Source organism: Hyla sarda, chromosome 7 (genome assembly GCF_029499605.1).
Source record: "Hyla sarda isolate aHylSar1 chromosome 7, aHylSar1.hap1, whole genome shotgun sequence".
Classification (NCBI taxonomy): domain Eukaryota; kingdom Metazoa; phylum Chordata; class Amphibia; order Anura; family Hylidae; genus Hyla; species Hyla sarda.
In genome coordinates, this window is record NC_079195.1 from 163,241,552 (window position 1) to 163,264,799 (window position 23,248).

Consider the following 23,248-nt stretch of genomic DNA (forward strand, 5'->3'; position numbering starts at 1 on the left):
TGCTGTCCTGGCACCATAGGGGCTTCCTAAATGCGGCATGCCCCCAGAGAAAAATTTGCGTTCAAAAAGCCAAATGTGACTCCTTCTCTTCCGAGACCCGTAGTGCGCCAGCAGAGCACTTTTCACCCCAATATGGGGTGTTTTCTGAATCGGGAGAAATTGGGCTTCAAATTTTTAGGGGTATTTTCTGCTATTACCCTTTTTAAAAATAAAATTTTTTGGGAAAACAAGCATTTTAGGTAAAATTATTATTTTTTTTTTTTTACATTTGCAAAAGTCGTGAAACACCTGTGGGGTATTAAGGTTCACTTTATCCCATGTTACATTCCCCGAGGGGTCTAGTTTCCAAAATGGTATGCCATTTGCTGTTCTGGCACCATAAGGGCTTCCTAAAGGTGACATGCCCCCCAAAAACCATTTCAGAAAAACGTACTCTCCAAAATCCCCTTGTCGCTCCTTCCCTTCTGAGCCCTCTACTGCGCCCGCCGAACACTTTACATAGACATATGAGGTATGTCCTTACTCGAGAGAAATTGGGCTACAAATACAAGTAAAAATTTTGTCCTTTTACCCCTTGTAAAAATTCAAAAATTGGGTCTACAAGAACATGTGAGTGTAAAAAATGAAGATTGTGAATTTTCTCCTTCACTTTGCTGCTATTCGTGTGAAACACCTAAAGGGTTAAAACGCTGACTGAATGTCATTTTGAATACTTTGGGGGGTGTAGTTTTTATAATGGGGTCATTTATGGGGTATTTCTAATATGAAGACCCTTCAAATCCACTTCAAACCTGAACTGGTCCCTGAAAAATACTGAGTTTGAAAATTTTGTGAAAAATCGGAAAATTGCTGCTGACCGTTGAAGCCCTCTGGTGTCTTCCAAAAGTAAAAACACGTCAATTTTATGATGCAAACATAAAGTAGACATATTGTATATGTGAACCAAAAAAAATGTATTCGTAATATCCATTTTCCTTACAAGCAGAGAGCTTCAAAGTTAGAAAAATGCAAAATTTTCAAATTTTTTATCAAATTTACGGATTTTTCACCAAGAAATGATGCAAGTATCGACAAAAAATTACCACTATGTTAACCCCTTAAGGACCCAGACATTTTACACCTCAGGACCCGGCCATTTTTTGCAATTCTGACCACTGTCACTTTAAACATTAATAACTCTGGAATGCTTTTAGTTATCATTCTGATTCCGAGATTGTTTTTTCGTGACATATTCTACTTTAACATAGTGGTAAAATTTTGTGGTAACTTGCATCCTTTCTTGGTGAAAAATCCCAACATTTTATGAAAAATTTGAAAATTTTGCATTTTTTTAACTTTGAAGCTCTCTGCTTGTAAGGAAAATGGATATTCCAAATAATTTTTTTTTTTTATTCACATATACAATATGTCTATTTTATGTTTGCATCATAAAATTTACGTGTTTTTACTTTTGGAAGTCACCAGAGGGCTTCAAAGTTCAGCAGCAATTTTCCAATTTTTCACAAAATTTCCAAACTCACAATTTTTCATGGACCAGTTCAGGTTTGAAGTGGATTTGAAGGGTCTTCATATTAGAAATACCCCACAAAAGACCCCATTATAAAAACTGCACCCCCCAGAGTATTCAAAATGACATTCAGTCCGCGTTTTAACCCTTTAGGTGTTTCACAGGAATAACAGCAAAGTGAAGGAGAAAATTCACAATCTCCATTTTTTACACTCGCATGTTCTTGTAGACCCAATTTTTGAATTTTTACAAGGGGAAAAAGGAGAAAATGTATACTTATATTTGTAGCCCAATTTCTCTCGAGTAAGCACATACCTCATATGTCTATGTAAAGTGTTCGGCGGGCGCAGTAGAGGGCTCAGAAGCGAAGGAGCGACAAGGGGATTTTGGAGAGTACGTTTTTTTGAAATGGTTTTTGGGAGGCATGTTGCATTTAGGAAGCCCCTATGGTGCCAGAACAGCAAAAATCCCCCACATGCCATACCATTTTGGAAACTAGACCCCTTGAGGTACGTAACAAGGAATAAAGTGAGCCTTAATACCCCACAGGTGTTTCACGACTTTTGCATATGTAAAAAAATAAAAATAAAATTTCACTAAAATGTGTGTTTCCCCCCAAATTTCACATTTTTGCAAGGGTTAATAGCAGAAAATACCCCCCAAACATTGTAACCCCATCTCTTCTGAGTATGGAGGTATCCCATAAGTTGACCTGAGGTGTACTATGAGTGAACTACAATGCTCAGAAGAGAAGGAGTCATATTTGGCTTTTTGAGAGCAAATTTTGCTCGGGGGCATGTCGCATTTAGGAAGCCCCTATGGTGCCAGAACAGCAAAAAAAAAACACATGGCATACCATTTTGGAAACTAGACCCCTTGTGGAACGTAACAAGAAATAAAGTGAGCCTTAATACCCCACAGGGGTTTTACGACTTTTGCATACGTAAAAAAAAAATAAAAAAAATCACTAAAATGTGTGTTTCCCCCCAAATTTCACATTTTTACAAGGGTTAATAGCAGAAAATACCCCCCAAAATTTGTAACCACATCTCTTCTGAGTATGGAGGTACCCCATAAGTTGACCTGAAGTGCACTACGGGCGAACTACAATGCTCAGAAGAGAAGGAGTCATATTTGGCTTTTTGAGAGCAAATTTTGCTCGGGGGGCATGTCACATTTAGGAAGCCCCTATGGTGCCAGGACAGCAAAATAACCCCCACATGGCATACCATTTTGGAAACTAGACCCCTTGAGGAACGTAACAAGGCATAAAATGAGCATTTACCCCCCACTGGTGTCTGTCAAATCTTTGGAACAGTGGGCTGTACAACATTTTTAATTTGCACAGCCCACTGTTCCAAAGATCTGTCAGACACCAGTGGGGTGTAAATTCTCACTGGACCCCTCATTACATTCCGTGAGGGGTGTAGTTTCCAAAATGGGGTCACATGTGGGGTTTTGTTTTTTTTGCGTTTGTCAAAACCGCTGTAACAATCAGCCACCCCTGTGCAAATCACCTCAAATGTACATGGTGCACTCTCCCTTCTGGGCCTTGTTGTGCGCCCCCAGAGGACTTTACGCCCACATATGGGGTATCTCCGTAGTCGGGAGAAATTGTGTTACAAATTTTGGGGGGCGTTTTTCCCTTTTACCTCTTGTCAAAATGAAAAGTATAGGGCAACACCAGCATGTTAGTGTAAAAAGTTTATTTTTTTTACACTAACATGCTAGTGTAGACCCCAACTTCACCTTTTCATAAGGGGTGAAAGGAGAAAAAGACCCCCAAGATTTGTAAGGCAATTTCTCCCGAGTACGGCGATACCCCATATGTGGCCCTAAACTGTTGCCCTGAAATACGACAGGGCTCCAAAGTGAGAGCGCCATGCGCACTTGAGGCCTGAATTAGGGATTTGCATAGGGGTGGACATAGGGGTATTCTACGCCAGTAATTCCCAAACAGGGTGCCTCCAGCTGTTGTAAAACTCCCAGCATGCCTGGACAGTCAACGGCTGTCTGGCAATACTGGGAGTTGTTGTTTTGCAACAGCTGGAGGCTCCATTTTGGAAAGAGTGGCGTACCAGACGTTTTTCATTTTTATTGGGGAGGGGAGGGGGGCTGTGTAGGGGTATGTGTATATGTAGTGTTTTTTACTTTTTATTTTATTTTGTGTTAGTGTAGTGTAGTGTTTTTAGGGTACAGTCACACGGGCGGGGGGTTACAGCGAGTTTGAGCTGCCGCGCAAAATTTGCTGCATCGCAAACTTGCAGCCCGATACTCACTGTAAGCCCCCTGCCCATGTGAATGTACCCTGTACATTCACAGGGGGGGGACCTCCAGCTGTTGCAAAACTACAACTCCCAGCATGCCTGAGAATGTTTGGGAGTTGTGGTTTTGCAACAGCTGGAGGCACACGGGTTGGGAAACACTGAGTTAGGAAACAATGTTTCCCAACCAGTGTGCCTCCAGCTGTTGCAAAACCACAACTCCCAAACATTCTCAGGCATGCTGGGAGTAGTAGTTCGGCAACATCTTTAGAGCCAGATGTTGCCGAACTACAACTCCCAGCATGCTTGGAGTTGTAGTTTTGCAACATCTGGAGGACTACAGTTTGCAGACCACTAATACAGTGGTTCCCAATCTGTGCCCTTCCAGATGTTGCAAAACTACAACTCCCAGTATGCCAAAACTGTCCAGGCATGCTGGGAGTTGTAGTTCTGCAACATCTGAAGGGCCAGATGTTACAGAACTACAACTCCCAGCATGCCTGGACAATAAGGGCATGCTGAGGATGTGTAGTTTTGCAACATCTGGAAGGGCACAGTGGTCTCCAAACTGTGTACCTCCAGATGTTGCAAAACTGCAACTCCCAGCATGCCCAGACGCCAAGGGCTGTCTGGGCATGCTGGGAGTTGTAGTTTACAGGGTCCTATTACAGCAATGCATGTCGCTTTACGGCGATGTGCATTGCTGTAAAGGGCCCGACCGCGGCTGAAGATCTACTCACCTGTCGCCGCCGCCGCCGTCTTCATCGCAGGGATCCGGGTCTTCAGGGACGAGGTAAGTACCGGGGCCGGTCCCCAGCACTCCCCCGTCCCCCGCCGCCTCCTCCGGTCTTCCTCCCGTCCTCTCCGGACTTTCAGGGGCCGGGCAGGACGGGAGGAAGTAACCGCCCCCCCTCCTGCGATTGGTCGGTTAACTAACCGACAGATCGCAGGGAATAGGAAGAGGTGGCAGGCTTGCCACCTCGCTCCGATACTTCAGCATGGTCCTGGCTGTCTGTGACAGCCGGGATCATGCGAAATTACCGGGCGGTCGGGTCCCAGAGACCCGATCAGCCCGGTATCGCCGCAGATCGCAAGGGCGATTTCCCTTGCGATTTGCGGCGATCGCCGACATGGGGGGCCTACATGGCCACCCTCGGCGTTTGCCCTGGATGCCTGCTGAAGGATTTCAGCAGGCATCCAGTTCCGATCTCTGCCCGGCGAGCGGCAGAGACCGGAAAACGCCATGACGTATGCATACGTCATGGGTCCTTAAGACCCAGGGTGTGAAGACGTATGCATACGTCATGGGTCCTGAACAGGTTAAAGTATAATATGTCACGAAAAAACAATCTCGGAATCAGAATCATAACTAAAAGCATCCCAGAGTTATTAATGTTTAAAGTGACAGTGGTCAGATGTGCAAAAAACGCTCCGGTCCTTAAGGCCAAAATGGGCTCCGTCCTGAAGGGGTTAAAGGACTAACATGAAAAATATGATATGGAATAAGCAAAAAAGGTGGCCAATTTCAAGTTGTTGTTCTTTGACTTCCACTTAAGAGTGGCAACATGGGGGCCTTAAAACAACTCTGAAATGACCTTAAAGGGGTATTCCGGGCAAAAACATCTTATCCCCGTATCGAAAGGATAGGGGATGAGATGTCTGATCGCGGGGGGCCCCGCGATCTCCCTGCAGCAGCACGCATTCTATGCGTAGATGCGTCTGAAGTTTCGGGAACCTCCGGGCTTCCGAGACGGGGACGTGACGTCACGCCCCCTCCATTCATGTCTATGGGAGGGGGCGTTGCGGCCGTTACACCCTCTCCCATAGAATTGGAGGGGGCGTGGCGTGACGTCATGTCACGTTCTCGGAAGCCCGGCGGTTTCCGAAACTTCAGACGCAGCAACGCATAGAATGCGGGCTGCTGCAGGGAGATCACAGGGGGGGGGGTCCCAGTGATCAGACATCTTATCGCCTATCCTTTCGATAGGGGATAAGATGTTTTTCCCCGGAATACCCCTTTAAAACAAAGATGGTTCAACATTATGGTTTAGGGGGAAGGCTATAAAAAGCTATCCAGTAAATTTACAGTGCGTTCCCACCTGGCGTATACGCAGCGTATTTCACGCTGTGTAAAATTTGCGGCAGCAGCAGGGAAAAAAAACTGCGTATTCCTTGCTCACTATACACACAGTGCAGTGAGTATTAGAGGCGGCGCAGTGTGCCGACGCGACTGACACACAGCTCCGCCTCTAAAACTCACTACACGCATAGGGAAATACTCTGCATATATGCCAGGTGGGAACGCACCCTTAACCCCTTAAGGACGGCAGGCGGGGCATATGCATACACCCGTTTTAAAGTCCTTAAGGACTGAGGGCGTATGGATACGACCGTGGGTATACCGGTCCCCGCCGCTCACCAGGCGGGGACCGAACCTGGGTGACTGCTGATATCCATCAGCAGGCACCCCGTTCAAACCCCTGGGGGGGGGGGGTCCCGAGACCTCCCCCCTAGCCCCCCATTCAACCAACGATTTGCGGCTTTTCCGGGTCAATCGGGTCTCTGGTGACCCGGAAAAAAGGGTGAATGGGGCTGTCCGAGACAGCCCCATTCACCCTTACCCAGCAGGAGTGAGGTGGCATGGGTGCCGCCTCACGATCACGTGATTGATTAGTCGGAACGACGATCAATCACGATCCTGCGGCGATCGGGATGGCAAAGATGACGAGATCGGCGCCAGCGGGGGTCTCCTACCTTGCCCTGGACCGACGGGGCCCCCTCTGGATCGGTGGTGGCGGTTGTAGTTCTGCAACAGCTGGAGTTCCAAATACAACTCCCAGCATGCCCTTTGGTAGTCTGTGCATGCTGGGGGTTGTAGTTTTGCAACAGCTGGAGGCACTTTTTTTCTATGAAAAAGTGTGCAGCCAGCTGTTGCAAAACTACAACTCCCAGCATGCAGAGACTACCAAAGGGCATGCTGGGAGTTGTAGCAGTGTGCCTCCAGCTGTTGCAAAACTACCACTCCCAGCATGCCCTTCGACTGTCAATGCATGCTGATTGTTGCAGTTTTGCAACAGCTGGACACACATTGGTTGTGAAACTGAGTTTGTTAGCTAACTTAGTGTTTTGCAACCAGTGTGCCTCCAGCTGTTGCAAAAATACAACTCCACGCATGCACTGAGACTGTACATGCTGGAAGTTCTAGTTTTGCAACAGCTGGAGGCACACTGGTTGCGAAACACTGAGTTAAGTAACAAACTGTTTTGCAACCACTGTGCCTCCATCTGTCTGTGCATGCTGGGAGTTGTAGTTTTGCAACAGCTGGAGTTTGCCTGCCTGCCCCCCCCCCCCCCCCCCAAATGTGAATGTACAGGGTACACTCACACGGGCAGGTTTACAGCGAGTTCTGCTGCAAGTTAAAGATGCGGCAAATTTTCTGCCGCAGCTCAAACTCCCAGCGAGAAACTCATTGTAAACCTGCGCCCATGTGAATGTATCCCAAAAACACCACACTAACACATAATAAAGGGTAAAACACTACATATACACATACCCTTAGTCCTCCCCCCCACTCCAATAAAAAAAAAAAAAGTATTGTACGGCAGTGTTTCCAAAACGGAGCCTCCAGCTGTTGAAAAACAACAACTCACAGTATTGCCGACAGCCACTGACTGTCAAGGCATGCTGGGAGTTTTACAACAGCTGGAGACACCCTGTTTGAGAAACACTGCCATAGGGTATTTTTGTGGCGGATTCAAATACCCTATTTAGTCCTCATATGCGCATGGCGCTCTCTCACTTCGGAGCCCTGTTGTATTTCAAGGAAAGAGTTTAGGGCCACATATGGGGTATCTCCGTACTCGGGAGAAATTGCGTTACAAATTTTGGGGGGCTTTTTCTCCTTTTACCCCTTATGAAAAGGTAAAGTTGGGGTCTACACCAGCATGTTAGTGTAAAAAAAAATTTTTTTTTACACTAACGTGCTGGTGTTGCCCCATACTTAATTTTCATAAGCGGTAAAAGGAAAAAAAGACCCCCAAAATTTGTAACACAATTTCTCCTGAGTTCAGAATTACCCCATGTGGGCGTTAAGTGCTCTGCGAGCATACAACATGGCTAATAATTGAGAGCGTGCCATGTACATTTGAGGTCTAAATTGGTGATTTGCACAGGGGTGGCTGATTTTACAGCGGTTCTGACATAAACGCAAAACAATAAATACCCAGATGTGACCCCATTTTGGAGACTACACCCCTCACGGAATGTAACATGGGGTATAGTGAGCCCTAACACCCCACAGGTGTTTGACAAATTTCCGTTAAAGTTGGATGTGAAAATGAAAATAAAAAAATTAATAAATTTCACTAAAATGCTGGTGTTACCCTACATTTTTCATTTTCACAAGGGAAAATAGGAAAAAAGCCCCCAAAAATGTGTAGCCCCATTTCTTCTGAGTAAGAACATACCCCATATGTGGATGTTAAGTGCTCTGCGGGCGAACTACAATGCTCAGAAGAGAAGGAGCGCCATTGGGCTTCTGGAGAGAGAATGTGTCCGAAATTGAAGGCCACGTGTGTTTACAAAGCCCCCATAGTGCCAGAACAGTGGACCCCCCCACATGTGACCCCATTTTGGAAACTACACCCCTCATGTATTGTAATAAGGGGTGCAGTGAGCATTTACACCCCACAGGTGTCTTGACAGATTTTTGGAACAGTGGTCCGTGAAAATGAAAAATTTAATTTTCATTTGCACAGCCCACTGTTCCAAAAATCTGTCAAATGCCAGTGGGGTGTAAATGTTCACTGCACCCCTTATTAAATTCTGTGAGGGGTTTAGTTTCCAAAATAGGGTCACGTGGGGGGGTCCACTGTTCTGGCACCACGGGGGGCTTTGTAAACGCACATGGCCCCTGACTTCCATTCCAAACAAATTCTCTCGCCATAAGCTCAACGGCGCTCCTTCTCTTCTGAGCCCGCAGAACACTTTACATCCATATATGGGGTATTTCCATACTCAGAAGAAATGGGGTTACAAATTTTGGGAGGCTTTATCTCCAATTACCCCTTGTGAAAATGAAAAATTTGGGGTAAAACCAGCATTTTAGTGGGAAAAAAAAAAAATTTTTCATTTTCACGTCCAACTTTAGCGAAAATTTGTCAAGCACCTGTGGGCTGTTATGGCTCACTGTACCCCTTGTTACGTTCCTTGAGGGGTGTAGTTTTCAAAATAGTATGCCATGTGTGTGTTTTTTTTGCTGTTCTGGCACGATAGGGGCTTCCTAAATGCGACATGCCCCCCAAAACCCATTTCAGCAAAATTTGCTTTCCCAAAGCCAAATGTGACTTCTCTTCTGAGCATTGTAGTGCGCCCGCAGTGCACTTGACGTCCACACATGGGGTATTTCCATACTCAGAAGAGATGGGGTTACAAATTTTGGGGGGCATTTTTTCCTATAAACCCTTGAAAAAATGTAAGAGTTGGGGGGAATCCAGCATTTTAGTGAAAAAAAAATTTTAAATTTACACATTCAACTTTAACGAAAAGTCGTCAAACACCTGTCGGGTGTTAAGGCTCACTGGACCCCTTGTTACGTGCCTTGAGGGGTGTAGTTTCCAAAATGGTATGCCATGTGGGGTTTTCTGCTGTTCTGGCACCATAGGGGCTTCCTAAATGTGACATGCCCTCCAAAAACCATTTCAGCAAAATTCACTCTCTAAAATCCCATTGTTGCTCCTTCCCTTCTGAGCCCTCTACTGTGCACGCCGAACACTTGACATACACATATGAGGTATTTCCTTACTCGAGAGAAATTGGGTTACACATTTTTTTTTTGGGGGGGGGGGGGGGGCTTTTTCTCCTTTTACCCCTTGTAAAATTTGAAAAACTGGGTCTACAAGAACATGCGAGTGTAAAAAAATGAAGATTTTGAATTTTCTCCTTTACCTTGCTGCTATTCCTGTGAAACACCTAAAGGGTTAACACACTTTCTGAATGTCATTTTGAATACTTGGAGGGGTGCAGTTTTTATAATGGGGTCATTTGTGCAGTATTTCTAATATGAAGACCCCTCAAATCCCCTTCCAAACTGAACTGGTCCCTGGAAAATTCCGATTTTGAAAAATTTTTGGAAAAATTGGAAAATTGCTGCTGAACTTTGAAGCCCTCTGATGTCTTCTAAAAGTAAAAACATGTCAACTTTATGATGCAAACATAAAGTAGACATATTTTATTTGTTAATCAATATATAATTTGGAATATTCATTTTCTTTACAAGCAGAGAGTTTCAAAGTTAGAAATATGCAACATTTTCAAAATTTTCATGAAATTTGGGGATTTTTCACCAAGAAAAGATGCAAGTAACAACGAAAAAAACAACAATCTCGGCATCAAAACAATCGGTAAAAGCATCCCAGAGTTATTAATGCTTAAAGGAAAACTGTCACATATTTTCTCCCGCACTATCCACAGGTATTGGTGGATAGTGCGGTAGACGCTGATTAAAACAAGCCCTACCTTGGTCTGATCCGCGCCGCCGTTCGCCCGCAATTGTAGTTTTAATCTCTGTGTATATCCTGCTGTAACTGGCAAAGGCGGTGCTTCTGCGGGCTAACGGACACTGACGTCAGCACTGCTCATGAATATTCATCCCTCCCTCTGGTTAGGAGCGGCGAAGAGAGGGAGAACAGGAGGGATGAATATTCATGAGCGGCGCTGACGTCAGTGTCCTTTAGCCAGCAGAAGCACCGCCTTTGCCAGTTACAGCAGGATATACACAGAGATTAAAACTACAATTTTCAGATCACTACAGATCAGACCAAGGTAGGGCTTGTTTTAATCAGCATCTACCGCACTATCCACCAATACCTGTGGATAGTGTGGGAGAAAATATGTGACAGTTTTCCTTTAAAGTGACAGTGGTCAGAATTAGGGATCGACCAATTATCGGTATGGCCGATTTTATCGGCCGATAATCACGATTTTGGGCATTATCGGTATCGGCAATTATCTTGCCGATAAGCCGATAATGCCCCGCCCCCCCCTCGACTCGCCGCACCGCACCTCCGACCCACCGCGTCGCACCCCCCACCGTGATGCTAGGCGGTATACCGGTATGGATTTTTGCCCATACCGCTATACCGGTCGGGCCCCTCCCCCACCCCCCCGAGTCAATAAAAAAATTAAACTTACCCGTAATGGGGGTGGTCCAGGCCATCCTTCCTTCATGTAGTGTCCGGGGGCGTTCCGGGTGGAGGGTGAACCAGTCCGGGCTGTCCTTCTCCCACGGTCTTCTTCTCCACTCCGGGCAGGCTCCGGCCTAGTACGCTGCATAGACGCCGCTACGCCGTGACGTCAGGTGCGTCGCTGCGCGCGGGCGTCACTGCGCAGCGACGTCTATGCAGCGTACTAGGCCGGAGCCTGCCTGGAGTGGAGAAGAGGTCCGCCGGAGAAGAAGGACAGCCCGGACCGGACCACCCTCCACCCGGAACGCCCCCGGACACTACAGGAACGATGGATGGATGGCCCGGAGCACCCTGGCAGGTAGGGGAGAGAAGCAGGTGGTGGCGACGGCGGCCTATGGCCCCGCAAAAGCCACTGCAGATCATTGATTTAAAGAGCCCGCTTTAAATCAATTATCTGCAGCGGTGTCGCAGGGGGTTAAATAGCCGATAACATACAGATATTCCGGTATAAGTTATCGGCTATCGGCCCTAACCTGCACCGATTATCGGTATCGGCCCTAAAAAAACGATATCGGTCGATCCATAGTCAGAATTGCAAAAAAAGGATTAGTCCTTAAGGTGAAAAAGGGCTCAGTCCTTAAGGGGGTTAAGCTGTCCGTGTCCACTGTGAGGTAATAGAAGGCCACAGGCACAGTTCTTATTAAGGGCAGAAGTGACAAGCCAAGTAAAATATCGGAGAGGCGAAGGCTGGCAAGAAAGGTCAATAACAGCCCAAGACCACCTCCAAAGACCTACAACATCATCTTGCTGCAGATTGTGTCACTGTGCATCGCTCAACAATTCAGCACACTTTGCAAGGGAAGAAGCTGTAAGGGAGAGTGATGCAGAAACAGCCTTTTCCGCATACACACCACAAAAAGATTGGCTTGAGGTATGGAAGTGCACATTTGGACAAGCCAGCTTCATTTTGGAAGAATGTGCTGAAGTTGAAGTTATTTGGTCATAACAAGGGGTGTTATGCATTGCGTCGGAAGAACACAGCGTTCCAAGACAAACACTTGCTACCCACAGTCAAATTTGGTAAAGGTTCCATCAAGCTGTGTGGCCAGTGCTGGAAGTCTTGTTAGAGTTGAGGTTTGCAAGGATTCCACTCAATATCAGCAGATACTTGAGAATAATGTAGAGGAATCAGTTACAATGTTGAAATCATGCCGGAGCTTGATTTTTCAACAAGACAATGACCCCAAACACTGCCCCAAATCTACCCTGGCATTTAGGTAAAGGAAAAAGTACAATGTTCTGAAATGACCATCCCAGTCCCCAGACCTGAATAGCATTAAAAATCCCCCCCATGAAGATGATGCCAATTGCCCCATTACAGAGAAAACAAATCCTTTCCAACTCCAATATGTCGATCAGAATAAATGCCTGGATCAACGTTCTATTCACATAAGTCAAGTGACCATGACATGTAATATAACATTTTTCCAGAAAAACATCCAGGCCCCCTTGAACATTTTTTATTAAGCTAGACATCACAACAACATGTGGCAGAAAGTTCCATAGTCTCACTGCTCTTACAATAAAGAATCCCCGTCTATGATGAAGGTGAAACTGTATTTCCTCTAGAAGTAGAGAATGTCCCCTTGTCATGGTTACCGGCCTAAAAAAAAAAGATCACTAGAATGATCTCTGTACTGTACATTCATATATTTGTACTTTGTGATCAGATTGCCCCTAAAAGGTCTTTTCTCAAACTAAATAACCCCAAGCTTAATAATTTGTCTTGGTACTGTAATTCTTCCATACCATTATTTATCTTTGTTGCCCTCCTCTGCATCCTCCCCAGTTCAGCCATGTCTTTTTTATATACAGGTGTTCAGAATTGGACACAATACCCCATATGCGGTTTATACAGCAGCAAAACTATGTCCTTGTCCAGAGCCCCCTGGGAGCCATGGCCCCTACTGATGTGTTGGCTGTACCTTACGGGGGCCCTGTGCATAGGCCTGGTTGCCCCCTATTGGGAGTGTTTTGTCCCCTATAAGGTGTGTCCGCATACGCTATTTGGAGTGTCCCCTATTTGGAGGCTGCAAATACATTAAGTCTTATGGGACTCTGCCGGGGAATTAAAAAATGTTTACTATTGGGAGGTGTCCCCGATTGGGAGGTGTCCACTAAGGGAGATTTTCCTGGAAATAGTAACATACACTGCTCAAAAAAATAAAGGGAACACTAAGATGACACATATCCTAGAGCTGAATGAATGAACTAATCGTATGGAATACTTTTGTCTTTACTTAGTTGAATCTGCTGACAACAAAATTACATAAAAATTATCAAATGGAAGCAAAATTTATCAACCCATGGAGGTCTGGATATGGAGTCACACTCAAAATCAAAGTGGAAAACCACATTACAAGCTGATCCAACTTTGATGTAATGTCCTTAAAACAAGTCAAAATGAGGCTCAGTAGTGTGTATGCCCGTATGACCTCCCTACAACGCCTGGGCATGCTCCTGATGAGGTGGCAGATGGTCTCCTGAGGAATGTCCTCCCAGACCTGGACTAAAGCATCTGCCAACTCCTGCACAGTCTGTGGTGCAACGTTGGTGGATGGAGCGAGACATGATGTCCCAATCGAATTCAGGTCTGGGGAACCAGTCCATAGCATCAATGACGTTCTCTTGCAGGAACTGCTGACACACTCCAGCCACATTAAGTCTAGCATTGTCTTGCATTAGAAGGAACCCAGGGCCAACCGCACCAGCATATCGTCTCACAAGGGGTCTGAGGATCTCATCTCAGTACCTAGTGGCAGTCAGGTTACCTTTGGCAAGCACATAGAGGGCTGTGCGGCCCCCCTCATAAAAGCTGCTCAGGTTAGTTTGATAGGACCGATCCCTCATAAAGCCATGATGATATGGAGTCATACATTTATTTTTATCAAGATACTCCAAAATAGCATCTCTCAGAAAACCTGTGAACAATTTACATACAACTGAGGTTAAACTAGCAGGCCTATAATTCCTGTGGTCACTTGTTGACCCCTTTTTATATATCAGCACCACATTTACTATGCACCAGTACTGGGGAACACTGCCTGTCACTAGAGAACAGCGATTCCCAACAGGGGTTCCCCCGACACACTGGTGCGCTGTTCGGCACTGCCCTATGTGCCACAGATTTTTTTTTATTTCCCTCCCCAACGCCACAGGGGGGAGGGAAGTTGCGCTGTGCGCGTGCCTGAGGCTGGAACAGGACCTGCGATGATGTCACCGTCATGTGATCAGTCACATGGAGGAGGAGTCATCACATGATCAGGGGCTGCTGTTCTAGGCCTCAGCGTACCCCTACATCCCCCAGCGTCCCTTAGCTTCCCCCTCCCCCTGGCCCAGAGAGTGGAAGTATGTGGAAGCTGCACAGGGCTGGTGAAGTGACCCGTGCCCCAGCGTCCCCCTCCCCCCTGCGGCGCAGTGAATGATTGCCCTGCCGGAGCCCTGAGTCGGTGCCCTGTCGGAGAGAGGAAGAAAAATGGCTTGCTTAAAGGGACTGTACCATATCCATCCCCCCCCCCCCCCCATTTCCATCTCCATCTCCCTCTCCCCCCCCCCCCCCCGCTGTATAAAGCAGCACTTTAAACTACATACCCAATGATAAAGATATATTTTTTTTTTTGCTTGTCAACTTCGGTCAGGGTGCCCCGCAATATTTTTTTTTCGGAGGGGTGCCCCGAGCCTAAAAATGTTGGGAAACACTGCTATAGAGCCTTGAATATTAGAAATAGGGATGTGTCTAATATACATTGATTAAAACATGTGTATATATTTGGGTAAAAAATGCTGTCCCTGCAGCTATTGCCTGTGTCTCTAGGAGGAGACCAAATATAGGAAGGGAGCGCAGGACAGGCATGGACATGCAGGCTCCTGGAATGTGTCACAGAGCCTCAGTGCACAGAGCCCTGCTTCTCCTCCCACACTTCCTCTATTTGGCCTCCTCACAAGCACACAAATACACATTTTTTAACCAATGTATATTAAAATATACATATAATGGTAATTATCTACATTATACTAAAAGTTTTTGTTAATGACAGGTACACTTTAACATGCATGTACTATATATATGCACCTAGAAAGGGGCTTGACGACCTGCATAGAATTTTTCGGTGGCCAGCTACCTTTTTATATAAATTTCTATTTCCAGTCTACTAATTAAAGTTGGATCCTGGAGCATAAGAAGTCCAACACCTGTCCTACAAGGACTCAAGACTGCCCGAGGGGCAAAGAAACTGAATGACTAACTATTTGCCACTTATGTATGTTTTAAACACAAAAGAGTCAAGATCAGAACCCTAGTCTCTGAACAAATCTAACTTACCAATTGCTCCAGCTCCAAATGTATCATCGTTAAATTGATCAATCTCCTCGTCCTCCTCGAGGTCAGGAAAGCCATCACCATCCTCGAGAGACTAAAATACAAGAGAAAAAGTTGTTCAGTTACCTGCTCAATACAAGCATATGCTCATTCTAGTACATGCCTCCTAGCTTAAAGGGATACTCCGAAGATTAAAAAAAAAGTTTTAAAATTAACTGGTGTCAGAGTTCTATAGATTTGTAGTGTCTTTCTTCCAGTATTTATCAGCTGCTGTATACTACAGAGGAAGTTGTGTAGTTCTTTCCTGTCTGACCACAGTGCTCTCTGCTGCCATATCTGTCCATGTCAGAGGAGGCAGCAGAGAGCACTGTGGTCAGACTGGAAAGAACTACACAACTTCCCTCCCCTGGAGGATACAGCAGCTGATAAGCACTCGTAAGTAAGATTTTTAAATAGACTATTACAAATCTGTAGTTTTCTGGTGCCAGTTGATTTGAAAATCCCTTTTGACATTCAATATCAAAAGCACATTCAAAAAAAAAAAAAAAAAAAAAGAGGGCTTCCAAAGTATTCTAGTGCTGAACAATATACATACACAGTGCAGATTTTTTATATAAAATTTTTATGAGGTTACTGTTGGTAGGTGATAAATGTTTGTGGGAGAATGCGTGGAAACTAAGTCCCACTTACAAACATAGAATCCCCTGTTGATGGTACTTATGCATTTGCCTTTATACTGTGCCCTGTTGAGGAATTTCTGTGTGGAGCCCACAAGAAATACAGTTATCCTAACTAATCAAGACTGTGCTGTGGATAGGAGATAACATGCTTAGATGAGAATAAACCTTTAAAAGTGGGGCAATATGGGGGTCAGTATTAGCATATTTTCTGATACTTATCACTGTAAGATAATCAACACAACAGAGAATAACATACTACAGAGGGATCTGGGGAAGTTCAAGATTTTGACCAATAAAAAGCAAATGAAGTTTCATAAGGATAAATCTAAAAGTTATCAGAATAAATCCGTATATGGTGTCAAAAAGCATAATAAAGCAACTTACTAATGTTAGTATGTTCTCCATATCAGCTAAGCTGTCTGGCTTGTAGCTCTGAAAGCAGAGAGATCCCTCTTTGCTCTACTACTCCTGTTTGCTGAGGACCAGCCCATTTTAATGTGAAAAGGGGGAATTTGTATTACTGCTTAGATTTTAACCCCTTCATGACCCCATAAGCAGACAGGAGGGGATGCAAGGACAGAGCTCTGAATGTGACGTAATGTCACAGCTACAGAGAGAGCAGAGCTGATATGGAGAGATCTGTGCACTATAGCTAATATTATATTAGTAAGTCGCTTTATTATACTTATTGACATCATGAACAGGTTGTTTTTTTTAACTTTAACCCTTTCAGAACAATGGATGTAGATGTACATCCTGGTTCCAAGGTACCTAACGCACCAGGATGTACATTTACATCCTTAGTAGCAGTCCGACTTTGAAGCATGCACAGGAGCTGCACTCGCTTCCGACTTCACAGTCTAAGAATCTCAATGACTTAAGTGGCGTGATAATTTAAGTGCCGCAATGTCTGTCCCCCTCTCCAATCTGCACCCCTTAAACATGTATGCAAGAGTCTGATTGGTTGGTCCACCTGTTAAAGGTCACCTCAGCTACTCAGTGCAGGCTCTACCAGCAGATGCAATAGCATAACACTATTCAGTGTTATGAAACTTAACATTGAATGTCCTATTAGGACATAAAAAGTATACATAAAATAATTTAAACAAAAAAGTGTTTTTACATCTCCTGAAAAAAAAAAAATGTAATCACTTAATTTTTTTTTATAAAAACAAACATTTGGTATCACCACGTGCAGAAATGTCCGAACTATTTAAACAATGTTTATGATCCTGTACAGTACAGTGTAAACAAATACCAAAGTGCAAAATTGCAGATTTCTGATGGCATCCCAGGAAAACTAAATAAAAACTAGGGATCGACCGATTATTGGTATGGCCGATATCGCCGATAATCACAATTTTGGGCATTATCGGTATCGGTAATTACCTTGCCGATAAGCTGATAATGCCCCGCACCGCAGTGCTGGGCGGTATACCGGTATGAACCGGATACCGTTTTTTTCCTCCCACCGTATGGATTTTTGCCCATACCACTATACCGGTCGGGCCCCTCCCCCACCCTCCGAGTCAATAAAAAATGTTTAAACTTACCCGTAATGGGGGTGGTCCGGGCCATCCATCCTTCCTGTAGTGTCCGGCGGCATTCTGGGTGGAGGGTGAACCGGTCCGGGCTGTCCTTCTCCGGGGGTGCTCTTCTCCACTCCGGGCAGGCTCCGGCCTAGTACGCTGCATAGATGCCGCTACGCCGTGATGTCAGGTGCGTCGCTGCGCATGGGCGTCACTGCGCAGCGGCGTCTATGCGGCGTTACTAGGCCGGAGCCTGCCCGGAGTGGAGAAGAGCACCCCCGGAGAAGAAGGACAGCCTGGACCGGTTCACCCTCCACCCGGAATGCCTCCGGACACTACAGGAAGGATGGATGGCCCGGACCACCCTGACAGGTAGGGGGAGAGAAGCGGGTGGTGGCGGCAGCGGCCTATGGCACCGCAAAAGCCACTGCAGTGCATTGATTTAAAGCGCCCGCTTTAAATCAATGATCTGCAGCGGTGTCGCGGGGGGATAAATAGCCGATAACTTATACCGGAATATCGGTATAAGTTATCGGCTATCGGCCCTTACCTCCACCGATTATCGGTATCGGCCCTAAAAAAACGATATCAGTCGATCCCTAATAAAAACCGATCAAAAAGTCATAAGTGGTACCGATAAAAAATACAGATCATGGCACACACACACACAAAATAAAAAATAAAAAAAAGAGCCCTCATATACTCATATACAGACTATAAAAAAAAAGTTATAGGGGGTTGCCATTTTTAAACATACTTTTGGTTCAACAGTTTGACTTAACTAAAAAAAAAAAAAAAAAAAAAAGCAGTACAGTAATAGAAAAGCTTTATAATCACAGGGATTATTTAATCGTATTGACCCAGAGAATTGAGAACATTACATTTTTACAGTAAAGCACACTCCATAAAAACAAAACCCTCTGAAGTGGTAAAATTTGTTTTTTTTTTTAATTTCTTCCCACAAATATTAAGTACAAAGTACATTACAAAGTACAATTGGTTGTACATACAACAAGCCCACGGTTATGGCGAGGAGGAAACAAAAATCCAAAAAAAGAAAATTTACTGTGTCCTTAAGGGGTTCAGGTTATGCACGTGGACTAAAGCAACAAAAAATATACAATGGAGTAGAGTGCTTATCAGTGGGCAAAACTGTTAATGAAAAGGACTTGGGGAAATTGGTGGACAGTAAATTCAACTTAAGCAAGGTTGGGTCTCCGGTGACCAGGAAAATTAGAGGGATCGGGGTTGTCCAAGACACCCACGATTTTAGTCTAACCAGTGCCTTAAATATTTTTATTCAAGGGTAGTCTATTAATTTATAATCAAATAAGGCACTAAGTGCGGACACCTGTCCTTTAACCTTTTAACCCCTTAGGGACCGGGGTTTTTTCCGTTTTTGCATTTTCGTTTTTTGCTCCTTGCCTTTAAAAAATCATAACCTAAAAATCCATATGATTGCTTGTTTTTTGCGCCACCAATTCTACTTTGTAATGACGTCAGTCATTTTGCCCAAAAATCTACGGTGAAACGAAAAAAAAAATCATTGTGAGACAAAATTGAAGAAGAAAAAAAAAACGCTGTTTTGTAAATTTTGGGGGCTTCCGTCTCTAAGTAGTACATTTTTTTGTAAAAGTTACACCTTATTATTCTGTAGGTTTATACGATTAAAATGATACCCTACTTATATAGGTTTGATTTTGTCGTACTTCTGGAGAAAATCATAACTTCATGCAGGAAAATTAATACGTTTAAAATTGTTATCTTCTGACCCTTATAACTTTTTTACTTTTCCGCGTATGGGGCGGTATGAGGGCTAATTTTTTTGCGCCGTGATCTGAAGTTTTTAACTGTTCCATTTTTGCATTGATAGGACTTATTGATCGCTTTTTATTAATTTTTTCATGATATAAAAAGTGACCAAAAATGCACTATTTTGGACTTTGGAATTTTTTTGCGCGTACGCCATTGACCGTGCGGTTTAATTAACAATATATATATTTTTATAATTCGGACATTTCCGCACGCGGCGATACTATACATGTTTATTTTTATTTACACTGGGGTTTTTTTATGGGAAAAGGGGGTTGATTCAAACTTTTAATAGGGGAGGGGTTAAATGATATGATTCACTTTTTTTTGCAGTATTATAGCTCCCATAGGGACCTATAACACTGCACACCCTGATCTTTTACATTGATCAGTGGTTTCTCATAAGAAACCACTGATTGATGATTCTGCCGCTTGACTGCTCATGCCTGGATCTCAGGCACTGAGCAGTCATTCGGCGATCGGACAGTGAGGAGGCAAGTAGGGACCCTCCTGATGTCCTGTAAGCTGTTCAGGATGCCGCTATTTCCCTGCGGCTATCCCGAACAGCCCACTGAGCTAATCGGCATGGTTTCACTTTCACTTTAGACGCGGCGTTCAACTTTGAACGCCGCATCTAAAGGGTTAATAGCGCCGCAGCGTGGCCCCGCGTTACAGATCGGGAGCGGACTGTGGGAATTTTGGTACCCGCCGTGCACCGGACTGGGATGACTTCTGATATCTATCAGCAGGCATCCTGTGCCAATGCCCAGGAGGGTCCTAAGACCCCCCCCCCCCCATGTTGGTGAATTCACACCGGCGATTTCTGGTCATTTAGGTCACCGGTGACAAGGAAAATTAGGGGGATCGGGGTTGTCCAAGATACTATGTATGCATACAATTGTGTAAAGGGTTTAGTTCTCTTGAATGAAACACCTGCTGCTAGAGATTTTGCGGTCTCAAAATATGCAGTGGGTTTTGGTGGGCAAATAAACAGTGGACTGCAGCGCTTCAAAAGTACAGCATAGCTGTATACATAGTACCTGACGTGGCGCTGGTGGTCCCGGCTTGGTACAGATGATGCTTGGCTGTTAGAGACACAGCTTGTCTCAAAAGATACAGCAAATTGTAGAGGATCCGATCCCTGTAACGGCTCTGATAATTAGCCCGGTGTGGCGTATCCTCGTGGCTGGAGCGTTGCGCATAGGTTTGATACGCCGAAAATTGAAAGGTTCTGCCTCTGGGATATTGGCTGTATGGAGTGGAACTTAGAAGGGAAAGCTGGATGCGTTTCAAGTCCTCCGTAGGACTTTTCCTCAGCAGCTAAAAGTAGAAGTGAGTTCCCAAAGTCCTTAAGTGGGGTTTTTATATGTAGAGCTCCTCCCTTTATGGGAGGATATCACAACCACTTAAAAAAATAGTAATTTGGGATTCTGTGGAAAACGTGGTGGGAATACATCTTTATATAAGACTAAAACATGTTTGTTATATAACATATATAAACAGGGATGTGGAAATCCTATCGCCCGGGACATGTAGTTCTGGGCGCCGGGCAGGTGAATTGTTCATAGATTTAGCCCTGTATCGGGCAAGCAGGAACAGACCGACTTCCCCCTTATTTTTCTTTAATGCCGGTGTGAGGCACAGGAGCCGATGCAAGTGTGCACCTCATACCGGTGCTCAGGGTGTATGGAGGGGGCGGCAGCCCCCAGCTGACCGCAGAGCCCGAGGTCGCACGTTGCATGACATAATTAAGCCACACCCCCTTATCTACCCCTCCCGGAGGATGGAGGACGCAGCTCTACATTACACAAGAAGACACAACAGGGTGAGAGAAAGGACGTACACAGCTCGGTACACAGCTCTTCCCCCTCCCCCAGCTCTGTCTCCACAGGACCTGATCTACCACGGGGAGGGTGCAAGAGAGAGGACGTCCGGTGTGAGGTGAGATTTTCAAACCCATGCAACCTCACACCGGCCGGCGGGTCTTTATTGTGGGTGAAAAGAGAGTTCATGCGGCCTAGCTGCTTTTGCGCCGGGACTACAGCTCTGATGTCTACTCATGGCCAGCTCAGGTGAGGAGGTCAAGAATGCAGGCGGCGGCGGGAAGGGTGGTTGCATATGTAAGGTGTGAGTGTTTTTGTGGTGTGTATGTATGTAATGTATGATTTGGGGGGGGGGGGGGGCAGTGGCAGGTGTATGTATGATGTGTGCATATGTATGGTGCGAGTGGTGTATGTGTGATTTATGTATGATGTCTGTCTATGTGTGAATGTAATGTATGATGTGTGGGGGGGCAGTGGCAGGTGTATGTATGATGTGTGTATATGTATGGTGTGAGTGTATGTGTGATGTGTGTATGATGTCTGTCTGTGTGATGTGTGTATGTAATGTATGATGTGTGTCTATTTGTGATGTGTGTATGTATGTGATGTATGATGTGGAGTGGGCAGCGGCAGGTGTATGAATGATGTGTGCATATGTATGGTGTGAGTATGTGTGATGTGTGTGATGTGTGTATGTATGGGGGGGGGCGCTGCCGCCGCCAGTTGTGCAGTCTAATTTTATTTATTTTTAGTGGCTTCTGGCCACCCGCACTAAATTGCACCACCAGAATCCCGCCCCCTTTCCACACCCCCGCCAACCAAGAGCACCACGGATGCACGCGTTTACGCCAGAACCAAAACTGCAACTTCTAGCATGTTGCACCATAACCGAAACTGTAGAACTATAAAGTGCAACATGCTGGGAGTTGTAGTTTTGGTTCAGGTCAGCTGCAGAGCCATAGGTTGTATCAGGGCATGCTGGGTGTTGTAGTTACTAACTGCAATTCCCAGTATTCCTTAACACAGCCTATGGCTCCGCAGCTGACCCGAACCAAAACTACAACTCCAAGCATGTTACACAATAACCCTAATTGTCCTACTATACAGTGCAACATGCTGCAACACACACACACACACACACACACAACCATAGGATGTATCAGGGCATGCTGGGAGTTGTAGTTATCTAGTAACTAAATGCAACTTCCAGCATTTCCTGAAACAAAATGCACCCCATAAACTGGAGAAGCAGAACACACCCCCAGTAACACAGCGTTGTTCAGTGTTTTCCAATCTAAAGACTCCCTATATAAGTCCCTATGAAGACTGAAAAAAGGGATTTTTGTCTTACCGTAAAATTCTTTTCTCGGAGGATCCATTGGGGGACACAGACCTTGGGTATATGCTGTTGTTGCTAGGAGACTTGACACTAAGGAAATCAAAAAAGTCGTCTCCTCCCAGCAGGATGTACCCGCCTACAGAGCCTGAGGTAATCAGTTTAGTCCCCAAGCAGTAGGAGAATACAGAGAGGCAGAAAACCAAGTCCAGTCCGAGGTAACCAGAACAAAATTAACTGAACACACCCTCGGACAGGTAACCAAAACGGGAACACCAAAAAAAGGGCGGGAGCTGTGTCCCCCAATGGATCCTCCGAGAAAAGGATTTTATCGGCTCCATTGGGGGACACAGACCTTGGGACCAAAGCTGTCCCTAGGGTGGGCACAGAAAACAATCAAAGGGCAGGCTGGGCGGCCACCGCCGCCTGCAACACCTTACGGCCCAGACTAGCATCCGCGGATGCAAAGGTATAAACCTGGTAGAATTTTGTGAAAGTGTGCAAGGACGACCATGTAGCCGCCTTACAGACCTGAGAGGCTGAAGCTCTGTTATGAAGAGCCCAGGAAGCTCCGACAGAACGCGTGGAGTGAGCTGAAACCCTGAAAGGAGGGGTCTTCCCTCTGCACCGGTAAGCTTCTGAAATGGCAGACCTGATCCACCGCGAAATGGTCGCCTTAGAGGCAGGTAGACCCTTACGGTGACTGTCCGTAAGAACAAAAAAGGAATCACACTG

The 23,248-nt window shown here is 45.3% G+C and overlaps 1 protein-coding gene across 4 annotated transcripts in view; it reads right to left on the bottom strand.

The window, feature by feature from the left end:
* PATL1 (PAT1 homolog 1, processing body mRNA decay factor) overlaps positions 1-23,248 on the bottom strand; it is a 169,100-nt gene that overhangs the window by 117,484 nt on the left and 28,368 nt on the right. For all 4 annotated transcript variants that reach the window (XM_056531171.1, XM_056531169.1, XM_056531170.1 and 1 more), the window contains exon 2: positions 15,337-15,427. In XM_056531171.1, the coding sequence (XP_056387146.1) occupies positions 15,337-15,427 (91 nt within the window). The remainder of the gene's footprint in view (positions 1-15,336; positions 15,428-23,248) is intronic.